At 41.1% G+C, this 22,908-nt stretch overlaps 2 protein-coding genes across 2 annotated transcripts; one reads left to right on the top strand and one right to left on the bottom strand.

Annotated features, from left to right (window-relative positions):
- The first annotated feature begins 1,310 nt into the window (after positions 1-1,310).
- LOC147319058 (uncharacterized) lies at positions 1,311-16,414 on the top strand. The gene is made up of 11 exons (XM_086311348.1): positions 1,311-1,580; positions 6,279-6,344; positions 6,521-6,541; positions 6,647-6,922; positions 8,739-8,859; positions 8,986-9,161; positions 9,393-9,535; positions 11,650-11,797; positions 12,607-12,788; positions 12,889-12,981; positions 13,695-16,414. Exons 1-11 carry the CDS (start codon positions 1,550-1,552, stop codon positions 14,376-14,378), a joined length of 1,941 nt encoding a protein of 646 aa, XP_086167474.1. The 5' UTR covers positions 1,311-1,549; the 3' UTR covers positions 14,379-16,414.
- Positions 16,415-18,652: 2,238 nt separating this feature from the next.
- Positions 18,653-21,877, bottom strand: LOC147319057 (zinc-binding protein A33). The gene is made up of 7 exons (XM_086311349.1): positions 21,714-21,877; positions 21,421-21,529; positions 21,139-21,234; positions 20,733-20,966; positions 20,224-20,246; positions 19,953-20,068; positions 18,653-19,864 (listed from the first exon to the last, which is right to left on the bottom strand). The coding sequence occupies exons 2-7, from the start codon at positions 21,484-21,486 to the stop codon at positions 19,311-19,313; spliced, it is 1,089 nt and encodes a 362-aa protein (XP_086167475.1). The 5' UTR covers positions 21,487-21,529; positions 21,714-21,877; the 3' UTR covers positions 18,653-19,310.
- Between the last annotated feature and the right edge of the window lie 1,031 nt (positions 21,878-22,908).

Genomic DNA, 22,908 nt, shown 5'->3' with positions numbered 1-22,908 from the left:
TAAGGGCAGCTATGCAATGAAGAGTGGAAAGGTGGTTGGTCCACCTGTGGAGGTGTGGAGATGTTCAGGAGAGAGGGCAGTCAACTTTTTGACCATATTTTTGACACGCCCTTGGAGAGTGAGGATGTCTGAGGAATGGAGATGTGTACTGATACTGATTTTAAAGAACAAGGGTGATGAGTGGAAGGGTTTTAACTACAGAGAGATGATGTGGAGGAAAGCCTGGCGAAGTGGAGGTATGCTGCAGAAAGAAGAGGTACAGAAATCAGTAGAAGCAAAACATGACCATGAAACGGAGAGGTGGAAAGGTGAAGTGGATAAAGGATTTTAAAGACGGAGCTGCCAACAGGCAGGAATATAAGAGGAAGACCACCAAGAAGATGAGTGGATGTAAGGTTTGGTGGGGAAGAAGAGGATACCTGGAATAGGGTGAGATAGCGATGGATGATCTACTGTGGTGACCCCAAATGGCATAAGTGGCTCTCCCTTTTCTGGCATCTTCTTGGCAAAAAAGCAAACAAAGCAATAGCTTGAGGAAATGATGGACAATTTTTTGTGTTTATATAAAAAATATGTGGTAAAAATAGGTAGATAAAGGAGGTAAACAACAAATACTTTAATAAGGTAAAAGCATGTCTCAAATTAAAGATAATATAGCCTATTAAAAAATTAAGTACATATAAACATATCAACGATTTATACCCTACAGACGGACAGCATTTGGGCAGAACGTCCTTCTGTCCAGGGTGGCCATCTGTGGAACAGTCTTCCTCAACCCATTAGAGAATGCTCGACATTCAATTTGTTTAAGGCAAAGGTTAAAAACTGGTTATGGACAAATCAAGTGTGTGATCATGTATGCGTTGTATAGTTTTAATGTTTTATTTGGGAACAGAATGGTGTGTATGTGTAAGTTTGGTGATGGAGTTTTTATTATGAATGAATGATGAATTTTTATGAATTATTATGTCTATTTTTTTATGTTTAAGGACAACAGATGGAAATGAGCCCTTGGCTATAATCTGGCATGTTTACATTCATGTAATTTTTTTTTTTTTTTTACATTTATGTTCATTAACATGCACTGTCCTAAATAAATAAATAAAGTATAACGAAGTAAAACCATAATTGTTTTTTGTTTTAAAAAAAGCTTACTAAATGCAGTAAAAACATTAATGACATTAAAGTGGATCAGTATATGTACAGGAATGTGTAGTGGACAATGCTGTGCAATAAACAGCTTTGTGCTCTATCGGTATCCTCGTGTATCACCTGGCTGGTACCTCGTTAAATACCCCCCCTAGCTGTCAGATGACCATAGGTATCTCGCGGATGAAGGGTGTCCGGTGTTTCCCGACACGAGTCGAGTGGCTCCGAGAGGGAGCAGAGCCCGACATATTCTGAACATCTTCCAAATGTTGAGCCCGAGTCGTGAAGTGCTGCTCTTGAGGGGGGCGAGGTTGCAAGGGAGGGAGACGACGAGGGAGAAATCAGGCGACGTCCGCACAGATTTTCACCTCTGAAAGCATCCCGGCAGTCTGCTCCGTGAATGCACCGCAGCTCCAGCCGGCCACTCAAAGGTAAGTGCGCTGCAGAGCGCCGTTTTTCTTCACATACATGTACGGATGTGTGCCTTAAACGTGGCCGGTACGTGACGGGTTAAATTCTGCAGTTTTTTGCCTGATGCGCTGTCCCGGCTCTGAGGTGGCTGATAAGACTCCGAGCTGCGGGGTTTATCACCAACTGCACGCTTTACTGGGAACGAGGAGAGGTGTGAAAATATGTTACCTGTTAAACGGTCCCGGCGTGGAGCTCGGGCTTTGTGGATATTTATTGTTTTCAATATATATATATTTTACTCATCTTGTTTAAATTAAAATTCAAAAAAATTTCAGAAATGTAAATTGTGGATGGGGAAATGTTCATTTTTAACAACATGCAGGCTCATCTAAGCAGGTTTAATACAAAGACATACTTGATTGATTTCATTATTGCTGGCAATATAATCATTATATGGAAATTATATAGATATATTTATTTTAGTGTCTCATGGTACTAGTTGTGTGGTCTATTGGGTAAATGTTCTGTTAAGACTTAAAAGCTTGGTTTATAGCTTCATTTCTCAGAGGAAGCCTTGGCCTACAGGCTGTCTCTGCCTTGCTCTGCCTGCAGTCCTGCTCATAAACTGTGGCCATTGCTGCACAGCATCAACACCCAACAAATCCAACCAGTCATTGTTTTCTATCACTGCACAATTATTTCATCTTAAGCATGAATATATCTCACATCTTTTCTTTCATCACCTCTCCTACCATGTTTGTCAATGCTGCACATAGCTCCACCAGCTCCCTCCTCCTCCACCTCCCCGCTCCTCCCTCATGTCCATTGATTTTAATGAATCTGACAGGTGCAAGCAATATGGTGGAAACCTGTCTCATCCTTTAGTTCACTGCAGCAGGCTTTGTAAGAAAATTGGTTGTCAGCTGCTACAGGCTTCCTCTACTAAATGGTACAAAAATGATACTCTCTGATTTCACTTGGACGAGATCTTTGAATTTGTTTTGTTTTCTTTTTCAACAAGAGGAGATCTGCAGTGATGTTTCACCATTCTTTGTTTTGGTGAAGGGGAAACCTCCAAGCTCGTTTTTGACGTATGATGCAATCAAATGCACCATTTTCATTCACTCCCACACGTGTCTCTTGATGCAACAATACTTCTTTCTTTCTTTCTTTCTTTCTTTCTTTCTTTCTTTCTTTCTTTCTTTCTTTGATGCCTCATGATTTATAAATGCCAAGCTCTGTGAAGGCATGGTGCAGTACGTACTTCTGTGTAAACCTGCTTGAGCTCACTTGAGCTTAAGCTAGCTTGCCTACTCAGCACGAGGGGGACGTGACCCCGTGTTCCCCGTGCAACGAAAACGAGTTAAGTGAAAATGAAGGAGAAATGATGGAGGTTAAAGACAGAGTTTGCTTTGTAGTTGCCCCACATTTGCAGTCACTGAAGGCATTTCCGCCTCTTTAAAGGCCATGGACAAAGATCTGACTGTGTCTCCGTAAGCGGGGAGTTTGGCGTTTGAAGGAACAGGCACGGGCTTTGATTTCAGAGTGGGATGCATTGGCTTGGATTATATAAGATAAGGAGGAGGAGAGGATAAAAGAGACACGATAAGAGAGAGAGTGAGAGAGAGAGAGCCAGAGAAAATTCAGAGAAAGTGGCAAATTAAACAGCTGCCCTGAGACAGGAGGCATGGGATTCGGGTTGAGAAAAGTCATAGTGAGAACACAAAATGTAACGGAGAGACACTGAGAAATGACACCAAGCTGTCAAACAGAAGCACAGAAAGTTAAAGAAGGCAGCTGAAGAGGACAGGGTGAGTTGAACAAGGTCACGGTGGTAGAAGGTAATATCTGTAGATGCGAAAATTGTGACAGAAGTGAGAAAACAGAAGAAAAAACAGAAGGAGGCTGAGCGGAGAGGCCAGTGAGGTGGAACGAAGACTGAATGAAGCTTGGGGAAAGGAGAGAGAAAGTCAGGCAAGGGTGGCAGATGGCATGCTAGTCTGTGCCTATGTTGGCATCCCACAGGGCAGTGTATAAATAAGATTATATTATAGCTTAATGCCCGTGTTGTCATGTGCATGCATGTTCATGCTCAGTGAAGCAGGCCTCGTCTTCTCATGTTTCGCATCAAACGCTAAAAAAAAACAACAAGATTTTTTATTTTTTTGGTTCACATATCCTGGTTGTCCGTTGCGACTCCCTGAGACTAACTGCTGAGGCAAACAGATGGACAAACGGTTCCCCTTTCGTTCTCTTCACAGCCAACCAATCCTACGTCTCGGATTGCTGGATTAATTAAATACTGACTTCTTCAAGGGTCAGTCTGGTTTCTTTTAGTTAGATGTCACAGTCAGTGCATGATGCAGCAGCTTCAAACAAAGGGTTCAAGCAGAAGAAAAACAAAGATGGGGACTGTTGTTATACAATTACAGTGTAATTTGAGTTTTAGTGATGATTGGACACCACTTATTCATTTGCCATGAGACAGTGTTCTGTGTGACGCAGCTCTGTTCCATATTTTATTTCAGATACAATAAAATCAGTGGGCTTTTAGGCTTTCTGCCCAGAGTGCTGTGTGAGAATGTGGCAGACACACTGCAGAGGGTTGCATGAGGCCTTCTGGGTAACAGCAGTTCTGGTTGTCAGATTAATACACTGTGAAATGCTAATTACTGTAATTAAATAATAAGGAACAACAAGAGCCTTTTTAGTATTTGGCTTTGAAGAAATATATTCTCCAAAGCCAGTTAGATGGCCGGCATACCGGAAATACACGATCAGCCTAATAGACTGTGAAGATGGCTGCGTGCTTCATCACTTCCAGCAGGAACGGGATGTCTTGTGATGTCTGCAGTGTTACAAAGCGACACTTTAATCCTTACTGCATGTTTATTATCTGCTGCTAAGTGTGACTGTGAGCACTGCAGGTGTTCCCTCCCAGGCCCCTCCTGGGCTTTGTAAATGAAACTGCAGCAAAAATCTCTTTTGCACAAACTGTCTTGATGTGCTGCCTCTGTGTAGCAGAAGGCACTTCACATCACAATAATCCCTTCAGTGTTTCAGCTGAATTCTTCCACAACAGAGACCTTTTTTTTTTTAATTCCTATGGGAAAACCAGTCGAACTGTTACCCAGATCACCTTTATACTGTGGTCACATTCAGACATTCGGGCATGTTATTAATGAGCAGCTCTTGAAACTGACCCAAAGACATCTGGGCCTCATAAATATTTACATATTCCTAACAAGAAAGAGCCTCTCTTCAGGTTAGACCTTTAAGAAAAGCTTTAAAACATAAACCTAAAACCCCGATTTAAAGCTTATGTACAGTACTGAGCAGAAATCTCGAACAACCCCTCAGTGCTCTATGGTTTGCTTCAAAAATACAAAAAAGGGCAATAATTTATTGAAACATAAATTGTAATTTAGTACTTCAGTAGAATTGTAAAAGGCTTGAAAGTGAAATTCAGTGTATAATACAGCCTGAACTCTCTTAGACAAGCTTTCTTATAATTTCTTTAAGTAGTCTTATGGAAGGGTTCTCCAGATTATTGAACGACATTAAAAGCTTTTCTTTGGATGTTGGCTGCCTTCTGTGCTGTTTTCTGTCACAGCGACCTCACATTGCTTCAGTGAGATTGAGATCCAGGCTCTGGGGAGGCCAATCAATGACTGATATCTACCCAGGTATACTTTTAGTGCATTGGCAGTGAGTTAGGGATCATTGTCATGCTGCAATAAGCTGTTTTATGGATTAAAATTAAAGAAATGGGAACAAATTATTTATTATAGCTATCATTTATTATTATCTTTATTACATTGTAATGTTGAGACACAACACTGGCTAATCCCTTGAGTTAGGCCTTTTTTATCCTTGGGTTGAGTCATAGGATACGTGTTAAGTAGCCTAACTAAAACCATTGAAAAAACTTGAGATCTGAAAAAAAGGGTGGCTCAAGACTTTTTTATACAGAACTGTGTGCTATTATATCCTATTTTGTCAACAAAAGTTGCATTTCAAGCACCAATTTTGTGTAAAACCTGTAATTAGAACCAAGAAAATGAAGGGACTCCAAAAGCCCCTGCATTCAGTCTCTTCTTCGCAGACAGTTTTTTGGACGGTTAGATCTTTTCTAATTTAAGTCTTTACCTGTACAGAATAAGATAAAAGAGAGGAAAGGCACTTTCAGCCTTAGAGGTATTGCGTAGAGGTTCAAAAGACGTTCTTTTACATAAATAATTAAACAAGGTCATACATATATTATGAGGTCAAAGATGTACACATTTCAATTTATCATGATCTTTTTAAAGTATATAACTAGTGTGCTACTAAACGCTGCACTGTCAAGCTGTGGTCACTGCAGGTGTTTCCTCCTGGTCCTCCTGGGCTTTCAAACACCATAGGATGGTTATTTTTGCTGCAGCCCCCTGTTGCGTTGCTTCTGATGTGTCGGCATGAAAGCCAGCCATTCAAACCATCAATATCAACTGAGCAGTGCTGTAAACCTCCACAGGGTCTCGTAAAAATCATCATTGTCTTGTTGATTTTCTGTTTTTAGATGTTTCCTGTTTGAGGCACTGAACTTAATGGGTTTTCATGATATCCAAGTAATTTTCCTACTTAAATATAAACTATGTTCAAGTATGAAGGAAAATAAGTACCTTTGGCTTTTATTGTGATTTAATCTGAAGATAATTAATCTTCCCTTTTCTTTCCAGACGCTAAAGAATCGACTATCATGGGGACATTCAGAGTGATCGTGCTTAGCCTTCTGGTCACCACGGGTAAGGCCATTGTCAGCATGGTTTGTTTTTGACAAGACATGCAATTAGATGTTATATTAGTACATTTTATGCTATAAGGGGAATTAGAAATTTTTATTTAAGTTTAACTGATGAAAAGGTTGTAAAATATTACTCATATCAGTTTAACTCTAATGCTCTTTTGTCTTTGTTTGCAGCTCTTTCTGCCCCCTTAAAAGGTAAAACGTGTGTCTGAGAGATACTTTTTGATTTGTCTCATATATATTGTGAGCTTTTACTCTAATGTTTGTTTGTTTCTTTGCTTTATCCACCATAAAAACCAGCTGATGAGGAATCTTACACGTTATTCCACGGAGAGGATTTCCACATCCTACTACCCTCCCAAAATGTGGAGGTCACGTTTCATAACAAGTCTGCTCCTCGGTCAAAGGATGTGCACCTGATGAGGGAAGGCAAAGTGGTACACAGTCGGCCTAAACTCGACCGCAGCAACACCCATCTCCTTATAGAGGCTGTGGGTGAGGGAGATGAGGGCGTGTACACCGTGAAGAATCTGGAGAAGCCAGACGATGTCAAACGCATGTCGCTTACAGTCCGAGGTACAGAGTAACAAGACACACATTAAACATGGTGACAGAATTCCTAAAAACCCACAAAATCACACCTAAATTAAATACTGTTTTTACTGTATTTTTACAAATACAGTAATAATCACATAATTGATTGTCATAATTGATATAATAACATAATTGATACTTGATTAGGAATTAAGACGGCGAGTAACACCAAGCTGCTACTAATCACATGCACTTGATTAACTGATCATCAGTAAGTGTGAACGCTTCTACGAAGGCAGAAGTTTGCAGGTCTGCAGCATCCAGGTGATTAACACCCTGCCATGGAGGAACGACATCAGACAAGCATTCTGAGGTTTATTAGTGAGAAAGATTATTCACAAGTGGAAAAAAGTCAAGACAGTTGCCAATTTTCTCAAGAGAGCAAGCTTCAACAAGTTCACTCCGAGGTCGGAGACACTCCAAAAAACCCAAGAGCTACATCTCAGATTGTACAGGCCTCGGTTAGTTAGCATGTTAAATGTTAAACTTCATGAAGTACAATTAAAAAAGACTGAACAATTATGGCTTGTTTGGAAGGGTTGCCAGGGGAAAGCCTTTTATCTCTACAAAGAACACGGCAGCATGGCTTTGGTTTGCAGTGGCATCTAATCAAAGCACACCTCGTGCCAACTTTCAAGCACGGTGGTGGAGGGATGATGATATGGGTTTATGTTGCTGGTAGAGGACCTGGGCACCTTGCAGTCATTGAGCTGACCATGAACTCCTCTGTATACCAAAGTTCCCTAAAGTCAATCTGTTTGATAGCTAAAGCTTAGGTGAAGCTTTGGTCAAGCAACAGGTCGATGATCCCAAGCACAGCTGCAAATCTGCAACAGAATGGCTGAAAAAGAAAAGAATCAAGCTGTTGCAATGGCCCGGTCAATGTCCTGACCTCAATGTTATTAAAGTACTGCGGTGCATAAATGAATGCCAACAAACCTCAATGCTCTGAAGCAACACTGTAAAGAATAGTGGGCCAAATTCCTCCACGATGATGTGAGAGACCGATAAAGTCACGCAGAAAACAATTACTGCATGTTTTTACTAGTGCTCTAAAACAGCATCTGAACATCGTCAAAGACGATTAGTCACATACAATTTGTTAATATTTCCAAAACACAGACAGACACGCCTCCTTATCCCCACTAAATACCTTTAATACAGATTTTTGATACTAGGTATATCTCGCTGTTGCTACTACTTGTGCTTTCAATAATAATTTCAGCAGCTTAATAAACCTACTGTTAGCACATCCTGTTTGTCCTGTGAGAATTACAAGTTGCAGCAATGTTGACTCTGTAGAGATTAGACTTGCACACAAATGTGAAGAAGGCATTTTGGGCTGGGAGCAGGAGTGGTGGGCTCAAACCCAATATTGATAAAAGCGACCGTAGCGCAGCGCTGTGTACCATATGTTGAGAGTAAATGTGAAATCAAGTGATGAAGAGGTATGTGTGTGTTTGTGTGTAGAGAGTGAAGCTGCCCTGCAGTAATTATGCAGCTCTTTTACCACCAACCCACTCCACTCTCCTTCCCCGCCTGCTGGTGTCCTGTCGTTATCTCGTCTTTACTGTCTTTCACTTTATTTGGTTTGTATTACTTCCCCTTCATTCCTGTAACTCTGATATTTTTGGATCCTTTGTCCTCTTTTTGCAGCATCTGTCACATCATCCTTCCTGTTCTTTTTTACTCCCTTCTCAAATAAACTGTCACTCTGTCGCTGTTCATCTCTGTGAAAATTTCAGACAGTTTTCTGTCCACTTAATCAAGTGTTTTTTTCTCCGCTTTTATCTTCTAGATTGCACCGTTGAGCAGATGGTCAAATATGGAGACAAATTCAGTATTCATTTGTCGGGGGTGAATCCTCCCATCACCCTTGAATACAGACCCAGAGCTACAGAGGCCAGGGAGACATTTAGGTAGGTGATATTTTAACCCAAGAGAATATGTAATGACATTTTGCAACATTGATGTACATTCAGTGAGACAGAGGTAACAGGAAAGGTTGAGAAAAAGCTCCTCCTCTTTGACTTTCCCTCCTGCAGACCAGGTTTGGTGGTGCTGACTGCTGCAGGGACATCACCGGAGCGCTATCAGGGTCGCGTCAGCACCGGTGGTCCTTATGTCACCCTCAGTGGTGTTACAGATGCAGATGAGGGTAGCTACACTGTCAGGGATAACAAAGGTGGTATTGAACGGAAAGTCTGTCTCAATGTCAAAGGTGAGAGCACATATGAAGACACCTCATGCCTATGTTCTTCTCCTACACTTGGCTTGCTTTAAATGAGCTTCTAACCCCCCCTTCCCCTGCTGCCATAATGGCTTTTTAAAGACGGAAACATTAATGGGCTCCTGCGGGCTGATGCATTTCAGATGATCCATGGAGCTGTAAACAGACTTGTGATTTATTTATCAAATGTCCCTCCTTCTTTTCTGCCTCTTTGTGTCTCAGAGCACAAAGAGTTTGTGAAACTGCAACGCGGTAACAAACTGAAGATCAACCTGATACTCAACAGCTCCTTGGTGTACCTCTACTACAGCCCCAAGAGTGACTCCACACTGCGCCTGCTGCTGGACAAAGGAGAATTTACACCTGTAATTAGAGCCTTTTTCAAATCAAATCAAATCAAATCACTTTTATTGTCACATCACATGTGCAGGCACACTGGCACAGCACATGCGAGTGAAATTCTTGTGTGCGAGCCCCACAAGCAACAGAGATGTGCAAACACAACAACACAAGCGAGCAAAATACAAGAATGGCCAACCTGAAACTAATAAATATATGTACAATATATAATAGTATATGCATTTCTGGATGTGTATACTAAATATTTTCCTACGTGTGTGTGTGTGTGTGTGGTGTGTGTGTGTATGCACATTTTTACAAATTAAATAGTTAAAAAAAATAAATAAATAAATAAATAATAATAATAATAATAATAATAATAATAATAATAATAATAATAATAATAATAAAATATATAAAATATACAGAGTTGAATATGTGCAAAACAAGTGGCATTTATATACAGTATGTAGTGCATAATGTTAAAGTTCCAGTAGTGAAGCTGAGGTGTCTATGACGTGTTCAGCAGTCTGATGGCCTGATGGAAAAAGCTGTCTCTCAGTCTGCTGGTACGGGACCGGATGCTGCAGAACCTCCTTCCTGATGGAAGCAGTCTGAACAGTTTATGGCTGGGGTGACTGGAGTCCTTGATGATCCTCCCCGCTTTCCTCAGGCACCGCTTCCTGTAGATGTCTTGGAGGGAGGGAAGCTCACCTCCAATTATCCGTTCAGAGCACCGCACTACTCGCTGGAGAGCTTTGCGGTTGTAGGCGGTGCTGTTGCCATACCAGGTGGTGATGCATCCAGTGAGGATGCTCTCAATGGCACAGTGATAGAAGGTCCTGAGGATGCGGGGGCTCATGCCGAATCTTTTCAGTCTCCTGAGAAAGAAGAGGCGCTGCTGCGCCTTCTTCACTGTTTTGTTTGTGTGTACTGACCATGTAAGATCCTCAGCCAGATGTACTCCAAGGAACCGGAAGCTGCTCACTCTCTCCACAGCAGCGCCGTTGATGGTGATGGGGGTGTGTACTTCTCTGCACCTCCGGAAGTCCACTATCAACTCCTTTGTCTTTGCGACGTTGAGGGTGAGATGGTTGTCTTGACACCAGTGGGTCAGGGCGCTGACCTCCTCCCTGTAAGCCGTCTCATCACCGTTGGTGATAAGACCCACCACTGTAGTGTCGTCCGCAAACTTCACAATGATGTTGGAGCTGTTAGTGGCTGTGCAGTCGTAGGTGTAGAGTGAGTACAGGAGAGGGCTCAGTACACACCCCTGTCCCCCACTATAGTCCAGCTATGACTCTTTCATTTTTGTACGTCATTTCTGTTCCTTGTTTTCTGCCATATACTGTTACAAATGTGGATGCTGATTTTAAGTGTCTAAGTCTAAGTGGCTGCCCTTTGAGTATCAGATAAATAAGGATTATTTTGAAGTAAGATTCATACCAAAAAATATGGAGCAGAGCATGAAATGAGCATAAACATCCACTTTAATTTAATAATGTTAACAGGTTGGCTTTAACTTTAATAATTAAAACTGAGCTAATACATAGGTATTAATACAACATGATTAATGGGATTTATATTCACTCTATATGTAAAGGCAGACTGCGCGAGTCGGTCCTTGATTTTATACACCTGAATTCAAAGATTAAAAGCTGCGGCTGATTATTTTTTATCCACAGGTATTGTATCTACACACTAGCTGCCATTTACAAATACCCTATATTGTGGTGTATAATATAAAAATATATACATATTATTTTGCACAAAAGCATAAAAAAGCATTCATTTTTCAAACATATTGTAAAAGCAAATTTTATAACTGCTATTGTAATTATGTGTGCCTTGTTGTTTATGACATTTGCCCATATTCTTCTTCTCATTATTTGCAACCTGCTGAGTAATTGCAGCTTTTCTAAGTGCCTGTGCTGAAGTTCAGGCTGTTTTATAGCTGATAAATGCTTCTAACAGACTGTGTGTGCTGTTTATGTTACTTAAGAGCTAAATCCTTGTATCAGTCAGTATGAATAGGTTTGTATTCCATTTCTCATCAGTCATTCATGTTTAATGTTTATTGCTCTAATCAGGATTTCTGTATTTGATGCCAAGTATGAAAATGTTTGTTTTTTCACGGTAGGCCCAAACAGAGCTGGGTTTCGAGAACCGTCTGTCTCTGGAGGGCTCACTGGTCATTCTGGATGACGTCAATGATAAAGATGAAGGCCTGTTCACGATTAAGGACCTACAGAATTTCACTGTGTCTACTGTCTTCTTGGAAATGAAACGTAAGCAAGGAGTGGGGAAAACACTAATAGTATATGGTATTGTATTGCTGTTTATGCTGGTAAAAGGTCATTCCATCTAAAATGCACTGGATCTGAAAAATCCCCCTAGCTGAACCCTACAAAGGGAGCTGATTTGTTTAAAGTCATGCAAAATGTTAGCTTCAAAATTCAAGTTCAAAATGTGTAAATTCAAATTTGGTGTTTTTTGATTCGCCTTATTTTCCTGAATTTTTAAGCCCTCAATGATAACATTTCTAACATGACTTTAAATTAGAAGACTGTGAAGACTGTCTTTGGATGACTGTTATGTTAGTTAGTAATTCTAGGTCGACCATAGGTGTGAAAGGGAGCATAAATGGTTAACCGTGGATGTGATCTTAATTTTACAAGTGTTTAATAAAAGTAAAAATGCTTAAAAATATGTAGAAATTAGACATTTCATATGCCTTACCCTGTTTTGACCAGCCACCTCTTCCACGTGATGATATGACCCTTTAAAGTTTACCCAAAATATAATCTTTTAAAACTTTTCTCCAGTGAATTATCGGAGAACAATAAGTCTACTCTACACCATAGGCAATACATTTTTGCTCATTTTTGCTTAGATTGTGAATTTAAGCCATTTAAGCTTTTTAAAATTAAATGTGCAATTCAGCCCTTAAAATGTCATGTGGCCGTCTCCTGTACCTGTGAAGTAATGAGGGCTGAAAACTTCTGGAATTTGTTTTCTGTATGCAATAGAATTTCAACACATCAATGAGAAGTCGGTTGAAATATTAATATCTCTTTTCTGCCGTGTGTCCTTGTAGCCTATAAGCTGGAGACACTGTATGTGGCCATCATAGCCCTGCTGGGCCTGCTGGCTTTCCTTCTGCTGGTCTGCCTGCTGTCCTGTCTGATCAAAGTGAAGAAAAGGGCCAAGAGGGCTGCCGCCCTGGAGAAGATTGCCCAGAACGCTGGAAAAGAGGAGGAAGGAGAGGCCTTCAGACAGGTTGGAGAAAAAAATACACTACTGACGATGTGATGAAGAGCATAAGGATAGAGTGTGCTCGGATATAATGACAAGTTCTGCTCTGTGTACGTCTTCAAAGGTGGTCAAGAACATCACCAAAATGAGCGAGGAATCCAAGCATTCCCAGGCTGACAACACGGAGAAGTCACAGAGCACTGAGGTGGATATTAAAGTAAGGAAATGTGTTATTTCCCACTTAAAACTGAGTCACTGAGGTTTCTAATGATGTCTCAACTCTTATGCTGTTCTAAGCGTTTACAGAGAGTCGCAGCTTATTCAGAACGCTACTGCTAGAGTCCCCACTAAGATCGAGAAAGCGGATCACGTCAGTCCAGGTCTCCGATTTTTGCAGTGGCTTCCTATCTGACGAAGAATGGATTTTACTCTATCACTATGATTTTCAAAGGCTTGAATGATTCAAGGCCAAAATACTTTTCTGATGTGCTGCTGTGTCATGAGTCGTTCTGACTCCTCAGGTCTTTTGGGATAGGTCAAGCAAACAAACAGCCAAACATGTCAAAGCATCTTTGAGCTTTGCTGTTTTTATGCGCCACATCTCTCGAACTATCTCCCAGAAAACCTGAGGTCTGCCCAAACTCTGTTCTTTTAAATCAAGGCTGAAAACATTTCTTTGCCACTGCATTTTACACCTTACCTTAAGTTACATTTGTTAAAACCTCGCATTGCACTGTAGCTTCGCTGTGACATGTACTCTCCTATTTTATTCGATTTTAGCTTATTATTATCTTCCAGTTTACTTTGTGGTTTTAAATCTTTTGTATATGTGCCTTTTTATGTCCCCTTTTTATATCGAATGCAACTTTGAATCAATTTGTTGTTAATAGACACAAACAAACTTGCTTGACCTTGTCTTCCTACCCTCAGGGTCTCGAGGTTTCCTCTAAAGAAGTTGGAGTTGGTAATCTAGAGACCAGTGACTCCGGCGTTGGCTTTAACACTGCTCTCCCCCTGGACACTGACACTGAGGCCCCTGATCAAATCCCTGACTCTGAGGCTGTAAGCATTTCTATTGCTCCTGAAACCAAACCAAGTCCTCCGCCTGCTGCCGAATCCAAGCCAAGTGCTCCACCAGCTGTGGAAATTAAGCCCAGTCCTGTACCTGAAACTAAAGTGACCCCAGCCCCGGAGACCAAGAAAACTCCTGATAAACCTGTGGAGGAAAAGTTGGATGTGCCCAAAGGAGCAGCTGTTAAACCTAGTCCAGCCCCTAGCCCAGAACCCAAGGCCGATAAAAAACCTGCGCCCAGCCCAAGCCCAGAGCCTAAACCAGCTGTTCCCAAAGCCACCACTCCAACACCTGATAGTAAGAGTGCCCTTACTCCCACCCCTGAGCACCCCAAGCCAACCACACCAGAACCAATTACCAACGGCACGCCCGAACCTGGACCGGATTCCAAACTGAGCCCGGATCACGCCGATATTATCAAAGGCTCAGCTCCAAAAGCAGTCGCTCCTAAAACCCCTGAAGTGGAGCTGAAAGCTAGTGGTGCCATATTGGAGGCGGGCAAAGATGGCACGGTAGCTGAGGATTCAACTACTACCACCTGAGAAGTGCAAAAACACAAAGGAAGCCCCACAGATCTTGTCCACCGCTCACCACTACTGTAGACAATCGAACACCCCTTACCAAATGATGAGGAAACCACTGCAGCTGGGGCGAGGACCTCGATTTAACATGTCTAATGCCTGAACACAGTATTACCTTGATAATCTCACTTATCTGTAACTAACACTTAAACCTTTGAGACTTTCTGGCTCAGAAACACTTCACATAACATGGCTTTTGATTGTTAAACATTTTAGTTGTACACGCCTCGCAGCCTTGTTTTTCTGTTCATTTTTAAAGTTAAACTGCCAAACTGCAAGTTCAATCCTTTGCAGAGTTTACAACTAAAATGTTTACTCCACATGAGGTCTTTTTCTAAAGTATCCTGAAAGGTTTACGACATTTCATTGAAACAGCTCACTACAACAGCTTATTTGACCCTAACTAACCATCATTTCCCATTTCGACGCTTGTTCCTCTAGCAGCACATGAACAGCACATGGATGAAGCCGATAAAATCTTTCAGCTGGTGTCATCTTAAGCCTCCTAAAATATGTGATGGCACCGATATCATCTAAATGAACTAAAAACCCCATCAGATCACACTGCTGGTGAAGTTTTATACATAGCTCAATTTTGGATTTCATTCACTTGAGCCAGTCCTCTAGAAACATCCGCAGTGCATTATCACATTAACCACACACCCACACACACTTATACTAAAAATACTAACCACATTATTTCTAGTCTTTGAGATTGAGATTCACACTCCCAGTGGAAATTTCAGACGATTAAATTGTGTTTTGCGGGCTGATCCCCCAAGTCCGGATCATCCACTTTATTGTCTTTGATCTGGATTTCCCCATAGCTCCATAAAAATCCCAGCACTCTTACAATTTAATGGGAAACTCACAACAGCTAAAACTTCCAGCAGCTTAAAGGGACCCCCCCGTGCCTGCAGTATGAAATATAAAATCAAAGTGTGTGGTAAGTTCACATAGTTAGAGCATGATTCTTTTGCTCTTTTTCTGCCGTTATCACCACCTTCTTTTTTCTTTGCCCCTGTTCATTCTTCTTTTTTTGTTACTACGACCACCAAGGAGGCTATATGACTGATTTGGTTGATTGATTAATTTACAAAAGGTATTAGTGGATTCATGTGACAGTTTTAAAAGAGCTGGGCTTGGTCCGTCTTAGAAGTGATCAGTTATTGAATGTCATCCAAATCTGGATCCAGGGACTTTTGAAAAAACAAATTCCTCAGCATTTTTTGTATTTCACCCCATATCGTCACAAATGAAAACTGCGAGACTAATTCGGAGATAATCATGCATTATGTAGAGGGGATTTTAGCCTCAGTGGAGGTCTTTCACTTCTCCTTCCTTTCTTTATCCTCACGCCCCTTTCTTCTTCTCCCTCATTCTGCTTTCATTTGCTTGCTTTCGTTTTTGCTCGCTTACATAAATGCTGTAAAACTTGGCAGAAACTAAATATTTATGCCTCACTGGCTTCAAAAACCAGCAGTATGGAGCCTTCACCAAATCCATGACACTGTCTGTGTTGAGCTGACCTGGTATTCAGGATGTCCAGTCAATGCAATTTCAGCTGAAACTCTTTTGGTACTTATGGTAAAGAGGAGGTGTGCAGGTTCGTTTTAATGTGCACGTCCCTACTTCATGTTTTAACTGACCAGTGGCAAACCAGTGACTGTCAGTGTTTGATGTACACACTGACAGTGTGTACATCAAAAAAAGCATGTTGGATCAAATGGTCAGAGGAATGTAGGGAAACTAAAAGTAGATCCGTATACAGTCAGCTGGCCTTTCTTTATAGCTTTCCTTACTAAAAGAGTTTTCTTATGAGTAAATGAATAAGAGGTGTTTTGTCAGCATCTGAAAAAGCCATAAAATGAGCTCGATTTAGATGTCAGATTTGATACCAAGAGCAACAGAATAAATAAACTAAAATTACAAAAAATACAAAATACAAAAATACAAAAATAAACTCAAGGTGCCTCAGCATTAGATGGGTTAACAGCGTCAATAAGTCAGATGTATTACACATGGACAAAGGTCTTTTAATGTAATATGTGTACAAAGACGTATACGCCTGCTCTCCAGCCTGCATCTGTGTGGGAACCACAACGCTATTTGGCAGTACTAACAAAGCTCTTCATATAAATACACACAGATACAGACACACACATGTAAAACACAAACATGGACTCCAGCCTTGTAAATACTGCATGTGTATGCAAGTGTAACCCCTCCCCACCATGAGGCTGAATGTTTTTAATGTGTCATACTTAATATTAAAAAAGAAAATCATTTAAATTTCTCTACAAACTTCAATCTAATATATAAATATATATATATAATTATATAAATATACACACACACTATATATACTAATATTCACTAATGTATTGAACTAAATCAACTTCCAAATATTGTAAATTCCCATCGAGACTGTATTAGCCTATTTTAGACCAGTTATTATCCGCTGCTGTCAGCACACCGTATCTCTCACACTATTTACATATTAATAATGTTTAACCAGTGTCATTTACAGCATTGACTGCAGCATGCCCACGGCACGTTCCGCTTCTATCGTCCAGACGTTGTGTCAGTGTGCGCGAATACAGCAGTGGTGTTTTTAATGTCGCCATCGTTGTGTGCGTTTTAAAGTCCGTATGCCTATGATGCATGTATCTATAAGTGTGCGTGTGATATATGAGCGAGTGTGTGCTGAATCTATGCACAGGGAGTTTGTACAGAAATGAAACTCTTATGTGTGCTTCTCCATTTGTTGTGAGCAAAGTATCCATGTGCCTGCTTCAGTCGTCTTGCAGTGTGAAGAGAAAAAAACAAAAAGTGCAGTGTTTTAAATCATGAGTGTGAATGTGATGGAAGCCACAAGAATATTGTAAAAACGTATTGTAACTCTGAGATATTCAAGTGACTCTTTGTCTTTGTTTTAGTGCCTAAAATGTATATTGGATAGTTGGCCTGTGCTCTGTCGTTAGCCGCATTCTAATGGCACCTTTTTAGTGAGGAGGATGTTCACTGATCCAGAATATGCAGTTTGCACACCTGAATGAACAAAGCAAAAATTGCCGGCTAACCTACGATGTGTTAATGTGAAAGAAATGTGTGTGATCAAAGTGATTAGAGCCTGACCGACATATCACCAGAAAGATTTTTCTTCAGTATTACTCAAAATCTGTGACTGAGTCATAAAATCAGCAGGAAAGTGTTTACAGAGGTCAACCCAGAAAGCTGTTGCTTAAATACAAGACAGGAAACAGAAAAAAAAATCAAATTAACCAGTCAAAACTTCATAGATAGGTCAGCTGACATATAATAGGTATTGGTTAATTGGCTAAGTTACGCCCAAGTAAATGATCTAGTCTGGTATTTACTTGGGCGTAACTTAGCCAATTAACCAATACCTATTATATGTCAGCTGACCTATCTATGAAGTTTTGACTGGTTAATTTGATTTTTTTTTTCTGTTTCCTGTCTTGTATTTAAGCAATTTTTTACAATGATTTACTATGACCCTGATGAAGGCCACAAGCCGAAACGCGTTGGTCAATTATTAAAGTTGTTCATCTTCCCTCAAGTGTTACTGAAGTTCCTGCTTTATGATTGATGTGTCTGAAAGAAAAAAGCATTTTTAAATTACCAAGTATTGCTTCCGGTCTTTAAACTCTTTTGTTGGTTGGGCTCTAAAAGAGATGAAAAGAGTCTGATTTAATTGTAGGCAGCATACAAGCAAAGCATGTTTCCATTAACAGTGTCTATGGGTTAGTTTGGAGTTTGTGAGTGAGTTCATGATAGCAGCAGATGAATGACAAAGCTTTGTGTGGGTTTGGGTTATGTTGTTGTGAGTGGTTAATGAGAGGTGGCTAAAACTACATTTCCACACAACGCCACTACTGTGTGCTGTCAGTGATTGCAATAGAAAGCCACTTAGAGTGAGTATGAGTGTGAGAGAGGCAGACGGTGAGTGGAAGGAAGAGTTATTACAGCTAATTGGTGCCAGAGGGATTGTGGTTTCATACCCACCTCTGATTAGAGAAAACCCCCACCACTTTTAAGACCACTGGTACTCCTTGCACTATGTGAGTTGTCTCTGCTCTGATCCTCTCTAATTCCTGCTCCTGGCCTGGTTGTGGTGTGATGTCTCACATGGTCTCTCTCTCTCTCTCTGTACTCCCTTTTTGCACAACACTTCACACAGATGTTTTGTAAAGACAATATCTTTATTTCATGTCTAAAGGAATACTAAGAATAAACAAAAGATTATGACATCTGCTGCCTTGCTGTCTTAGTTTTTCTTTCTCTGCAATTAACAACCTTTCAGAAGGACAGTGCCGTCTCAGGGCTATCCCACCAAGCGGAGATCTCACACAATGCCAGCCGTGATTTGTTGTGGGGAACACATGTCACTTTCTGACCACATTAATCCCCTCTGGTGCGTTTTGAGCTTCCATAGCTGCCCCAGGACACAGGACACAGAGCTATTTATATGTAGGCCAAAGGTAAGAACATCACAGCTCTGTTTACACCTGCTGTGGATCCTGAAGCTCCAGATTGGCTGCAAATGACAACCTTAAAGAGTGAAGGAAAGTTACAGAAGCAGTGACCTGTGTTTATTTCATAAACTGAGTTTTTCCATTTATACCCTCTTTTACCAGGAAATAAGTGCATAATCAATGAGAGGGACTCTCTTCTTCTTAAAATGAGAGACACAATAGAATCACTGTAGCAACTATTAATTTTATTTTTGACTCATCTAGCTATTATACTTTTGAGTAAGATGTTAAGTAATCCAGTTGGAGAGGTGCTTCAAAAATGAAAAATCATGATGAAATCATTGGCAATTAATTCTGCAAATGTCTTAATGTTCGGTTCCAGCTGAACAGCTTCTTATAGGGAAGGGATAAAGATGTTCAGTGGTGCCATATTCTTTCCATAATCTGTGTCACATGGGTTGTAGAAGGGAAACAGAGGAACCTCCACAGTGCCCATGGAGAAGGTGTAGATTGGTGCCATGGTAAGGGCATTATAAAAAGTCACCTCCTCCTTTTCACAGTCCAAGAACACGCCAATGCGGACGAGGCAGAGCGACACCTTGATCTTTATCGGGTCTGGGTCAGTGCAGGCTAGGATAGAGCCGCTCTTCAGTGCCAAGGTCCACAGGCCGTTGGAGGTGCCTGTGGCAGACATCTCCCCTCTTGGGACGTCTTCTCTTGCCACACCCAGCCTCCACGCCGTCTTGCTCCCAACCTCGACCTCCCAGTAGTGTCGCCCTGTGGTGAAGCCCTCACGGCCCAGCAAGCAGTAGTAATAGTGAAACTGCCGCGGGTTGGCCTGGAAGTCTTTTGTGTCTTTATCCTCATCGAACCAAACTGAAGTGCAGGACTGGGAGAGAGTCAGATTCGGGTGTGCTGTTTCAGGGTCAAAGGTCACTGATGTAATATCTAGAAACAGAAACAGATTGAGGACAGTGACTGATGCTGCTTATTCACATGTGTATTGCATCGAATGAATGATGCTGTATGGAAATACTTGGGTAGAGGCAGCTTTTCATGTGTTTCCATATTCTGTACTGGATGGGACCGACAAACTGGCCAGAGCGAACCTCTGTGTCCACCTCCGCTGGGAGAACAAAGCTGACCTGAGATCTGTTAGGACACAGAGGGAAGGACTAAATGGTAGGAGGTCCATCTGTAAGACAGTCTCACAGATGCTAAACGTCCATACACACAGGATAAATGAGTTAAGAGGCAATGTCAAGATTCAGATTATTTACTAAAGTCACGCTACTGAGAAAACGTACCTTTTAATGAGATCTTGAATTTCCTACAAGAAAAGAATTCAGCCTTGATTAGTTAAAACAACATAACAGAGCACTTTTCTCATAGAAAGCTTTGTATTTGGACACGGGTCTGCTGTTTGGGCTTTTGTTTTCTAAATGAGAAACTGCTTTTTAATCAAATCAATCGAATCTAATGTAATACTTATTGATCAAATAAGTGCCAGTAAAGTGGTGTTGTGTAAGGGTGGCCCTTTGTAAACATGCATGCTCTAACTGTGAAAGTGTTTAAAGAGGATGAACAATTATAGAAAGTTATTTTTACTCTAAGGCGAGTGTGTCAAAGGAGCAGGGTGGAAAACAGTGGCTCTAGATAAAGCACTGTATTGCTGCTGCTCCTCACCACACACATAAACCCTGCCTATCAACACACCACAGCTTTGCAGAGTATAATTAGAGTCAAGTTCATAAAAGCCCAAGTTTAATTAACAATCACATGTCGTGTCTTCTTATTCAGTGACACTCTTCCTCACTTTGATCAGCTTAGGACTGTCCTCCTCAGTCAGCTTGTTGTTGAGCACTGCGATGGCTTTTTCCAGGTCTCGCCCTTGCCCCGCTATCTTCTTCTCTCTCTCCTTCAGCTGTTTCAGTTGCTTCTGTCTCTCCCTCCTCAGTCGCTCCAGGTCCCTCCACTCCTCCTCATCCAGGAAGCGGTGGAGGTTCTGAAACTCTGCTCTGATTTCCCTTTCTAGGTCATCAAACCTGTTCTGAAAGATAAATCAGGGAAAATGGAAAGAAAGAAATTTAGTATGTAGGTCAAACTGAAGGGTTTCTGTGTTTAACCAATGCTGGCTTCAGCACACTCAATTAGTCTGCAATAAACTGAAATAATTGTGTGTAAAAAGAGATAAAAGATAATGAATAAGGCGGGGATGGTACCTCTACTTCCACTGATTCTATGTATGTCTCTCTTTCTGCTTCTCTGCACTCATCTACCTCATGCTTGATTCTTTTAATAGCCTGGATGAGCTTTTCCTGTAACACACACACACACAAAGGAGACATAACCTTGCAGATAAAATACAAAGAGAACAGGAATCCTACTGCAAACAGTTTAAAAAAACAGGAAGCTAAAAATAAAGAACGTTCAAGAGGTAATGTATCTGCTCTCAACTGTTCCAAACACAGCAGCAGGTGGAAACCATAGAACTCGAAGCTTACCTTTTGACCACAGAGAAGGCTTTTTTGGCAGTTGTTGTTGGTGTCTTTAGCGTGGTTTTGGTACATTCCAGTTTTCTGTGTATAGGACAGAGCAGGAACAAAAAGACCTCTGTGAAATTGAAATAAGAGCGAAAGACGGCGTTAGAAGGAGAGAAACAAAATTAATGACATACAGCACAAACACATCAATATGGGGAGGGAGAGCAAAGGAGCGAGAGAGGGAAAACACACATGCCAGTACAACGAGAACAACAGTGAGATACAGTCAGACTATTAGAGCAACGAGGACGTACATCCAAGCAGAAAATTAACAAGAGGAAACGTATTGACAAGCACAGATCAGCAGCCACAGCCTGACTCGAGAAAATATGGCTCCATTAAAAGTAAGGGAAGAAATGGAGGGGTGGGAGAGAGGCAGATGACTGGAGCTGCCAGGAGGGCTTGCTGGCTGGCTGGCTGGGTGGTTGGCAGCAGCGATTTATGGCAGCAGACACAGAGGAGTCTATTTCTGTCTGCCAGTGTCTTTGGAAACAACGAGAGGGGCGGCAAGTCAGTGAGATATTGTGTTTCATATTGGCAGTTGTTTTGCCTGGAAGGGAGACAGTGTGTGTTTATTTTTGCAAGGTGGCTCTCTGATATCTGCCTGATCTGGAAGGTGCATTAAAAGATGCTGTTTCGCTATCGGTGCCCTGCCGGGTTCTATATCGACTGCAAGGGGTGGCATCTTGAAATGTGCAGTCAGCGTTTCCCTGCCCTTGGAGAAACACTATCTGCGCCCACTGCTTCTTCTCACTTTCTGTCTTAAAAAAATAAATAAATAAATAAACCTCCCTCCAGCCTGTCCACTTATCCAAACTTTTTTTTATATATATATATCTCTGTCTCACCCACACCCCATCAACTCCCCCACACACACTCAAGGGTCTGGCTGTGGGCTACGTGCACTGAAGCAGCATCTCTGCAAAATGTTCTTCATCTATAATTCATGGTGCTGGGTGCTGGCCAGTGACTGTGCTGAACTAAGGTTGAGCAGAAAATTCAGTGCACCGCAGGTGGAGGGGACAGGGAGATTTAATAAAATGCAGAGTCTTGACGCGCATGCATGCTACGTAACTCTTGACTGAGGATAAAAGTAGCTGTAAAGCATTGCTGGCTAGCAAATTTAGATATTTAGAATATAAAAGGATGTTTCATGAGCTTTGTGATCGATTCCTAATAAATCAGGTCTAGTTTCACAAACTATTGTGTTACAATACTAATACAGATAATGCTTAATACATAGAAAAAAACTACTACTAGTAATATATGTCTAATAATTTATACTAAAAGAAATAAAAGACATCTGATGCTTGCATTTGTTCATGTGGAACTTTTCTTTCTCTAAATGTGTATTTATAAAAGCTTGAAATCTGCACATATTTGATTTGGTATGGGTTTTACTCTGGATGACCTCCCTAACACAATCCTCCCAGGGATTTGCGTCTCCTC

The sequence above is a fragment of the Aulonocara sp. 'chitande type north' Nkhata Bay genome, linkage group LG11 (genome assembly GCF_057382095.1).
Source record: "Aulonocara sp. 'chitande type north' Nkhata Bay isolate Kocher_YH1m ecotype deep benthic linkage group LG11, A_spYH_male_GT1.1, whole genome shotgun sequence".
Lineage (NCBI taxonomy): Eukaryota > Metazoa > Chordata > Actinopteri > Cichliformes > Cichlidae > Aulonocara > Aulonocara sp. 'chitande type north' Nkhata Bay.
The sequence above is the reverse complement of the archived record's forward strand: the minus strand, read 5'-3'. Positions and strand labels throughout refer to the sequence as shown.